At 43.1% G+C, this 10707-nt stretch overlaps 1 protein-coding gene across 1 annotated transcript in view; it reads right to left on the bottom strand.

Moving 5' to 3' along the window:
• Nucleotides 1-2431: 2431 nt before the first annotated feature.
• Nucleotides 2432-10707, bottom strand: part of LOC144773556 (GPI-linked NAD(P)(+)--arginine ADP-ribosyltransferase 1-like) — a 64919-nt gene continuing 56643 nt past the window's right edge. Inside the window, exon 5 of the mRNA XM_078658654.1 lies at nucleotides 2432-3219. Coding sequence (XP_078514780.1) covers nucleotides 3134-3219 — 86 coding nt within the window. The 3' untranslated portion in view covers nucleotides 2432-3133. The remainder of the gene's footprint in view (nucleotides 3220-10707) is intronic.

Here is a 10707-nt window from a genome sequence, read left to right as displayed (position 1 = left end):
TGCATGCAGTGGCATGCGGCAATGACCAAGCCACTTAAAGAAATATACATGAAATCAGAATACAACACGCAGGTATGTCACAGTAAAACTTTTCTTGCTTTCTGTTAACTTATATCATAGTGAAAAGTGAAGTTTTTAAACTTAGTGCATAGGTTGCTAAAATTGATTTGTTTTTGGTACTTTAACATGCCATTAAAAATAAAAAAATACTTAACTTCAAGGGGAGCCAATGGAGTGACATTTGAAGGATCAGTGTTGTACGAGGTGAACTGCATAATATATAAGATAGCTTTAAGTTCACAGGCTAGAATAGGATACGTAATCTGATAGACAGCTAAATTGAGGTAGGACTATGGGTTCCCCTAAACACTGAATACATTTTAGTAACAACAACAATAATTGAATGACGTCACTGCTAGTGACCAGCGTTGACCAATGTAAATTACTGCTAGCATCAAGCATAGATAATGGTTCATAAGGGAAAATTATATTACTGTAATAAATATAATAATTTTCGACTGGTGGTCGACTTTTCAATTCTGAATTCATTAGCTCATAATAGCAGCTGACATGGACAGATTGAAGATATATGATGTCACTACTAGAAACTAATAGTGTCAACTGTAAATGCATTACATTGTTTCCTGAAGTCAACATTCCTAATCCAATATCTATTCGAGTACTGCTAGTGACCCGTATCAATAATTAAAGCTCTGTTAAATCTTCTGTGGCAGCAGCACAGATCATTCTAATTAAATCGATCCCTCCCAGGAACCACCAAACCAGCTTTCAAAATTCTAAATCTGTTAAATCACAGCCGATGACGAGCATAGATTCTAAATTCTAATAGATCATTGATGACCAACACAGTCAATTTAACATTTCTTAGTTGGCTGCTAATGAGTTGATAACAAGAGGAACTATTCTAAATTAGAAAAGTGCTCAATATAGGAATTCCAAATCTATCAGATCACTTCTATCCATCAACAAGGACATTTCACAATCAATTAGTTTAATGCTACTGACAAAAATGAGTTATTATAAATCTATTACATCATTGCTAGTGACAAATGCAGACATGTGTTATGTCACTGCTAGCAAATCCATAATTATTACATCACTACTAGTCGCCAACAAGGACAAATCTATATCCATCACAACACTGCAAAGTAAAAATGGACAATTTACAATTTTCAAATCTTAATCTTTTAGACTAAGCTACCAATCAGTAGAGGCATGTTTTGGGTTTATTAGACTGTTGCTAGAAAACAATTAAGGTCAGCCTGCTTCTATGTTAGTTAAAAATCAATATGAACTATGTTAGTTCTATTAGATTGCTGGTAGAAACCATTTGATTATGAGTCTTAGATTACTGCGAATATCCACATTCGATTAGGATTTGTTTGTTTAAATAATTGCTACGTTACTTTAAACCATTGCAATGCAAGTTATACATGATATAAATACACAAATACATGATGTGCATAAAATTAGTAACTCTAAAATTAGATCTTTACACTCAAATTTAAAATTATCGAGTGGTAAGAAAGAAGGTGGAAATCAGTGCTTTAGTAAACAGGAGCTGCTATTTTAACAGATCAGTTGTTATCAAGTAGGTCAGTGTCAATGTTTAGTTTCAAGCGTATTTATGGCTCTTGGATTTTCTTCGAGGAAATTTGGTTCAAGAATAAACAGCTCCGCTCCAGTTTTGCCTTGGTGGAGGGTCATATTGTTCCTCAGGAGTGATGTAACCATTTAGAAAGCAGTCTATGTCGGCAGCACTGAACAAATTATGATTTTTGTAATCTTTGCTCCGCCTTTAGCAAAAATTTGACAAAGCAGCAGTTTAGCTGGGGGTCCCCTGGAACGAAACCGGCTAGAATTGCCTGCCTTCTTGTTCGAATTCCCTTTTGGTTAAATGCCCAGATTATTAGTTGTTTACTTTCTGTCTGAATTCGATTAGCATGCTACTAGAAACTAAAAGGCAATTCTAATATTTAATTCCACTGTTTATTAGACTTTTACAAAAGTACATACTTAAAAACATATCACAGATTTTTCAATAAAAATTTGCATAGAAATCTCAAACTCCTGAAACACACAACTCCATGCATCTTTTTGTATATACACACTGTTTAAAGAACTCAGCTGGATTGAGATATAAAATCACACTTAATAAACCATTCATTCTATATGAAATCATCACTTCTTATCACAGAAAGCTACTGAAGAGAGACCCACATAAATGTATTTTTTCTAATGTGATATTAACTAGAGAATCAAGTAAGGGTTTGAAGCCCCATGGACGTGCACACCAGAAAATAATCACTTGGGGGACTCTATTAGATCTCTGCAAGTGAGCAATATACTAATTCTAGCAAAAAGGACATTATGTCTATTTGTGAAAGCATTCTAGCATTTCAGATTTGGATAAGAAAGGAATTGAAACTCATTTTATTAATTTTCAGTCTCCATGAGACCTTGATGTCTGTCTGAGATATGTCTTGGAAGAATTAAAAAACGAACAGGTTCATCTTGCGGGTTGCGGTTCATGGGACAGATTTGAGCACTTGGCGGATGACACTGAAAGTCTATAGTCTGTTTTTGTGTGGGTTTACAAACTGACACCACGTTTTATGGATGAAATACAAAAACACCCATTATTTCAAGAGTACAGCTTTCCTTGGACACATCAAAATATAGCAGAAAAAAAAAATAATTTAGAAAAATACATTTCATTGCAAACTATAAGACTAACAAAAGGGTTAGAGATTAACATGATTGCTTGTACATTGTGTATACAATGCAATATAATCTTATTGTCAAATCTTTAAAGTAAATCAAGTTCAAATGGCCACAAAGGTTACACTGACCGAGAGCAAACAAGCTTGTGAAGGAACACTTAAGGAAAAGTAGTAAACCTCTGCTGTAGTTTGTTTTTGGCTTTTAGCAGGGCCTGACATGGGAGAAAATGCTGCATCGAGGTGACCGAGGCGCTATATCACCAATCATTAAGGGCGTGCAGAAGAAGCGAGCGCCTGAGGATGTCTCTGGGATTTTCATGCAGAGCCTTTAGAAATTGAAATCTTGCTTGAGAGTATGAATGTTGATAAGTTCTCAAGTCCAAGGCAGATCATCCAAAAGTGTTTACAACCACAACAAACCACCACAAGAAGAGGACTGTCTGCAGAGCTGAAGAAAGGTTTCTTGAGCTTGGCGCTAGAAGGGAAGAAAAGAAAATTGCATTACATTGAGAGAGCACAGTCCTTATCTGAGTTTTGGGTATATTAAATGAATGAAAAAGTACAAAAAGAGATGTCTAGCATTTACACAAAATATGATAATCGTAAAAAGTCACCTGTTGGTATTGCTTTGATCATAAGCATGATTTTTGTCCTACAACTTCAGTGATATTGCCACTGTGGTTTCTGGGACAAATCTTCCAGGTCAAACCCAAGAAATACCAGTTCACTTGCAGAAATTGATACTACTGATTCCCATAAATAATTCTCCATAACATGAAGGAATGTGGGGAAATAATTTGGAATCCCATGGTAATACCACAACCTGGAATCACTGATGTACTGATGTACCTGGTATTGGTAATTACCACCCACAAATACAGAAGCACTTGAAATGCAGTGCTAAGTCTGAAACAGATTTAGCTGTGCTATAATGATCCCAGCTGTCATCTTGCTGAAATCACAGGAGTGCAAACATCTCAAGACTCAAGAAGCAAATTACCATTGTGAATGTGGATTCTCTACTACCCAGATGCACTTAATTAAAAGGTTAAGCACGGCTTTTTAAAGCACATTTCTCTCAAAATGCTGGCTTCACTTAAGAGTCTCAGTTAAGTTTTTGAAAAATAATTTCTAATATTCAATGCCTTTAACTATGGAAGTCATTCTACTTTTTAGGAAGTCTAAATACTTCTATGCCTGACATTTTGGGGCTAAATGACTTCCTCAATAGAAAAGTCAGCTTTTCTGCTGCCTATTTGTCATTTACTTTTGAATGAAACCATGCAATATGCAAGTGGCCAGATGCAATGTTGTCAGAGCTGCAATCCCTTCGTCTAAGTAAAATAAGCCTTGACAAAATAAATTTTCTAAATGTAATTGCTCACATTGCACAAGTAGCTTTTGCTGCTGAAGAGTACTTCTTATTCAATGCCAGGTAAAGCAATGGCTAAAGTTGGCTGACTCTGTGCCCCATGCTGAATAAAGTGGTGAACGTAAGCAAACTGTGATTGACACTACAGCAGACCAATGGATGAAGAGGACAGACTGAAAGCCCTGTATAGAAGTATGTCTGGAATGTATTTTAGTAAAAGCAAAAAGTCTTGGCTAATGTCAGACCCAAAAAAGCGAAAATCACTTTTTAAACATCAAATTAAATATCTAAATATCATGATTGTACTGTCCACCCCTAAAATCCTTATAATAAAATTAAAAGAGAATATATTAACTATTTTTTTAAACTAATTATCTTCAACACATTATTGTCACCATTTGAATTATGAAAGCTGTATTTTTAAAATGTACATTTTATTTTGTGTTTTCTACACTTTTATGATCTTGATAATTTTAAGTATTGAATAAAGTGATTTGACTGACTGACTGATTATTGTACTCATGGTTGATTGCGATTGATTAGAACTTCTGAATTTAAATTGAATTTGTTACCTAAGTTGTAATATATTTATATTTTACAATGTGTAAGCAAATGTATGTAAAAGAGTTCAATACCACTATATTGAGTAAAACTACAGTGTGTAGCTCACATCGCCGCCACTACATCATTGCACAATACTTCATCTTGGGAGGACCCTGCTGACTGCCATTCTTTATTCTTGTATTTACTTTAATAATTGAAGGTACCAGTATGCTATTTTTAACTAATCAAACCTTTACTCCTATTGATATTACTTACATTTAATGATTTATTGTTCCATGATGTAGTGCCCTAAAATGTCAGTGCTCAGCGTTGTCGAATGTCACTACATTAAATGAAACTGCATTGTGGGCCACTGCATTGTGGGGCATTATATCATTTTAGGTCGAGACACCTTCGACTCCAAGCTTTATTTTTTATTTAATTATTGAAGCTATCACCACCCTATCATCAATGATTTAATCCTCACCATAACTTATTGCTTTTAGGCTCCTGGACACCTAGGGGCCCATTACGATGTCGGGCGGATTGCCTCCGCCAGGCTGGCGGTAGCCACCGCCGGCCTGGCGGAGGCAATCCGCCCGACATCCACACTAGTTTCCCCCCCCCGCCATATTAGTATGGCGGGGGGACCTCGGCGGACGGAAAGACTGTCCGCCGCTTTTCCGCCCCGGTAACCTTGCGGCCGGGGCAGAAAAGGCATAATATGGTAGCGGTGTCTATCAGACAACGCCAGCCATATTATGATGTGCATTTTTCAATGCCTTTCCGTGGCATGCGGAGAATCCCTGCGGGGGCCCGTTGCGGGCCCCCAGGGACTCCGGGGGGTGGGGGGTGCACATGGGGGGTACCTAAGGTACCCCCCAGCAGTTCCATGCACAGCATGGCAAGCACCGTGCGGTGCCTGCCATGCTGTGCATGGAAGTGCACAGCATGCTTTCCTGCCATTGTGGCGGGCGATGCTGAGTGCACCGCCCGCCACAATGGTAGGACTGCGGGATGCGCCTGCCACTGTGACGGGCGCATCCTAATGCTGGTGATGGGACCCCCGCCCTTACGGCAGCCAGTCCCTATTACCACGAGGATGGTGGGCAGGCAAAGTCCGCCCGCCATCCTAATGACCCCCCCAAGCTTGCCACTTGCCTTTAGGCTCCAGTTCCTGTTTGTTCCAGACTGATGCAGTGACACCGCAGCTGCCCACATTTTCCTGCTGCAGTTTTCCCAACCACCCACCCTAGGACCTACCTTATCAGATGCACCACTGACGTGACAAAGGCACACCAAATGTCAGCCTGACTGTGCCCGTCCGTGAAGGGACTGCGCCAAGCACTATGACCCCTGACCTTCCCCCTCCCGAAGATACACGATCACTGAGCTCTTAACTCTCGACCACGGAAGCTGCAATAAACACTGCTGCAACACACAACCTACACTCCACCGTGGGAACTTTCACCTGCACCCTCTGCCACTTCACATGCCACTGTACACACACCAGCCCCACTCCAAACACACCACAAACACCACCTAAGCAAAAATACAAACTTGCGTGCACCCACTTTGCATGTTTCCACTGAACTATGCGTCCCCATCGCCACCATCGCACCCAACATCATCTACCTCACTGAGACCTATCTCAACCCCACATCCGCCTCAGACATTGCCACAGCGATTCCCGATGGATATAAAATTGCTCATTAGGACTGCACCAACAGCTGGAAGGAGGAACAGCCATCATCCACAAAGAGCACATACAGTGTACCACCACCGATAACACCACCACCCCAATGGAACATCTCAACTTCAAGATCCACACAGCCGACAAGACAACAATCAGAGGCACCCTCGCATACCATTCAGACACTCCAGCTTCTGCCATCACATACTTCATTGCGCCTCTAGCCTTAGACTCTGAGGACTACATTATCACAGCGACCGAAATTTCCACATCCACAACTCCAGCGATAAAAACACCAAACACCTACTGGACAGTGTGAGCAGCCTTGGACTGACCAAGATCATCCACGACTCTATACACACTGCAGGACACACGCTGGACCCAATCTTTACCTCCAGCAATCGAGTAGACGACAGCCATGTCACAGAACTCCCCTGGACCGATTAATCCATCTTCCACTTCAGTATCTCCAGCCTCCGCATCGCCACCCCCTAGATAATCAATGCCTCCCATCCGAGCTGGAACAAAATGTCAGAGGCCAGCTGGGGGAATGTCCTCAACACCTCCAACCCTGCTACCACCACAAACCTCGACCAGGGAGTAAAAAACTTCAATGCCTGAATCACCAATTGTGCAAACAGCATCATCCCCATCAAGAGCAACATCCAGAGAAAATCCTCCAAAAAGGCCAGCTGGTTCTCCCAAAAAACAGTGAAACAGAACAGCAAACAGTTGGAGAGGGGATGGCATGCCAGTAAGGACACCACCAACAGGGCAGGCTTTCCTCAACCTTCACCACTGCCTGCTGGGGGCAACAAAGAAGACAGCCCTCGTGCACGCTTAAAAACCAGCACCAACAACACCGAGGATCTTCTGAACATTGTTAAGGAATTCTCCAACCTGGCTGCCAGCAAAAACAACATCCTACCCTCACACGAGCTGTACAACAACCTCGCCCACTTTTTCCACAACATGATCACAACCATATACAGAACCTTCGAACATCAACCCACACCTACAGACTTCCTCGACAGGTACGCCACAACTGTAACCAACATATACTACACACTGACAGCCTGGAACCTCCTCTACATCCAAGACACCACCTCCACCATGAAATCCATCCACTTGGGAACTCCCACAGACCTATACCCGTACCACATCTTCAACTTTGGAAACCAAAGATTGGCCAGGAACTCACCACCCTACTCAACACCTCTATCACCACCGCTACATTTACCGACACCTGGAAACATGCTGAAGTCTGACACCTACTTTAAAAACCCTCTGCCGACCCCAGCAAACTCAAATACTAAGAGCAATCTCCCTGCTCACATTTCCAGTGAAGGTACTGGAAAAGATCATCCACAATCAACTCATGGTACACCTGGAGCAGAACCAGCTACTGGATGCCTCCCAATCTGTCTTCCGCAGCAATCACAGCTCCGAAACTGCTCTGATCACAGCCACCAAAGACATCTGAACTCTCCTTGACTGAAGAGAAATAGCAGCTTAGATCCTCCTCGTCCTCTCAGCAGCCTTCAACACTGTATCCCACTACACGCTGATTGAAAGACTCCACCACATCTGTATCTGAGGGGATGCGCTCTGATGGATCACCTCCTTCCACAACTGAAGAACTCAGAGGATCCACCACCCACTGTTTCACCTCTGAACCCAAGGAGATTGCCTTTGGTGTCCCCCAGGGCTCACCCCTCAGCCTCACGCTCTTTGATGCATTTACGAGCCCGCTGGCCAACATAATCAGACCCCACAACTCAACATAATTTTGGAGGGCAGATGACAATCAACGCATCCTCTTGCTCACCGACGACCCCACTACCACCAGAACCAACTTCCACAGATGCATGACAAGCGTCACCGAATGGATGAAGAACAACTACCTGCAGCTGACCACAGACAAGACAGAAATATTGATCTTTGTCATAGCAGCAGCACAAGAAACTACTCTTGGCGGCCATCAGACCTAGGACCCGCACCCACTCCCTCCGACCATGCCAGAAACCTCAGAATCATCGTCTACAACTAACCTCACCAGGAAATCCCAAGACAACGCCGTCTCCTTCGCCTGCTTCCTCACTGTGCGCATGCTACATGAGTTCTTCAATTGGCTACCCTACACACGAGATGCACTGTGACACAGACCATCACCACCAGTCGACTGGACTACAACAATGCCCTCTACAGAGACTTCAGACCATACAGAACCCTGCAGCCAGACTCAATATCAGCCTTCCCCGACAAACCCACATCACACACCACCTCAGGCAAATTCACTGTCTCCCTGTACAAAAGAGATGCCAATTCAAAGTGCTGATCCATGCACACTGCTCTACAAAAACAAGGACCCACATACAATAACTACCGCCCTAACTTCCACCAACCGTCGAGAAGACTACCCTCCACCTCCCTTTTGCTTGCCCGTACTCCTCGCATCTACTGAAGGAAAAGTGGAGGATGCTCCTTCTCCCACATCACAGCAAAGACCTTGAAAAGCCTGACCACCTCCTCTTGACCAACCTCTTGACCATCACTGCACTTCCAAAATTTCGAATGGCCCTCAAGACCTGGGTGTTTGATTAAGCCTCTGGGACCTGCAAATGCCAGGATACCCTATTGGGTGATTAGACACACTTAATAAATCCTGACTGTTTCATTGACAATTTTATTTTCCTCAATATAGTGGTGGCAATTTAGTGCCAGTGCTCTCTGCAGGAGGCGTTCCCTCATTTGCATGGAGGCGTGCCCCATGCAAATGAGGGAATCCCTTTGCCTCTGTGCCTGCACCGTATTACAGACACGACCATGGAGGTAAAGAAGCCCTCGGGAGGTGCTCTGAGAGTGCGCCATCTAAAAGGTGGCACACTATCAGTGCGCCCCCTGATGGGGGGAAAAAGGGGTCCTATGAACCTTCCAGACATCTCTTGCAGGCAGGTGCAGTCACTGACTGCGAATGTAGCACATTACAACGCGTGCTTTTACCACGAGGTAGGTAACAACGCGGTTGTTAAAATGACCGCGTTGTTACCACGCGTGGCACTACATCGCAAGTCGTTTCAACGACGCGCTAGGGTGGCACCTTGGACTTGGGAATATGATAAATTACTATTCCTACTCCAGTTAGCGCAACCAGGGAAGGTGTGGGATTTAAAATCTAACACATTCCCTGGTGTTGCACGTCGCCTAGCGCAAGTCGTTGAAACGTCTTGCGATGTAATGCCACGCGTGGTAACACACGGTCATTGTAACAACCGTGTTATTACCTACCTGCGTGGTACTGACAGCTTTGTAAATGCTATTTCCCCTGACTGCACCCGCCTGCAGGGGAATCTCTAATCCCCTTTAAAAGTGCAGGTGGCTTGCCGCCTGCACTGTGAAAACACGGAGCGGCTGTAAAGCAGCCGCTCTGTTTTTCACAGGAATGCGCTGGCCTCAGGGCAGCACGAGTTTACGCCTACCCTGGGGGCAGCACATTCATGGTAACAGGGCACATTTTCACTGTTTGCTCCTTTTTAAAGGTGCACATGGCACAAACAATGAAATTGTGCAGTTACCCTAATAGGGCCATAGTCAGAACAGAAGCTTCTGTATACAAGAAATAGTGGTAATGACATTCAGCTTAAAAGGCATTTCAAACATTGTGAATACCTCAATCATCCTTGAGGGTGATCTAGCATCTGCTGAACATGGCAGACTTCTGAAAGAAAGCCTCAAGTGCACCTGATACACAACACATTCTCCACTGAAATTTACAGGCATCACAAGTGGAGCCTAAGATCATGTGCTTTGCACGTAGGACCAGAAGAAGGGTACATCTTCCTTCATCAATTTTAGTTTTTCATGTTGACCAGCAAGGAGTTTATGATTCGCTTCAGGTTGTGCCCTGACCAGGATAAGGTTCACAAAGGACCTACAAGGCAGTTGTTATTTGGCAAATTGTGGCTCTAGTAGAAGTCAGATCAATTGATGACTACCTAATTTTATGGGTTATACTGCTACCACTCAGACAAGTCAATGAGGGATTACCAATCTAACACTCAGATAGTCTTTGTATTTCAAGGTCTCCAGATCTTTTCAGTACTCTTAAGACACTTCCATGTGCAGCAATCTAAGGGAACTTGCAAAAAAAAGCACCCCGAGATAAAAAGCACCCTAGATACCACTTGATGCCACATTGCACCCTGTGTATATGTCAATATGAAAGTTGTTCTGATAGAGTGCAGGGGTAGGGATACGGAAGGTCCTCCACACCTTAACTGACACTGCACTATAGTGTCTGCCTCTATCAGCACACAATGTTGTTAGCCCATGACTCGAACAGGGTTGGGGTACAG

This window comes from Lissotriton helveticus, chromosome 8 (assembly GCF_964261635.1).
Source record: "Lissotriton helveticus chromosome 8, aLisHel1.1, whole genome shotgun sequence".
NCBI classification, from domain to species: Eukaryota; Metazoa; Chordata; class Amphibia; order Caudata; family Salamandridae; genus Lissotriton; species Lissotriton helveticus.
Note: the sequence above shows the minus strand (reverse complement) of the source record. Positions and strands in the feature narration are given on the sequence as shown.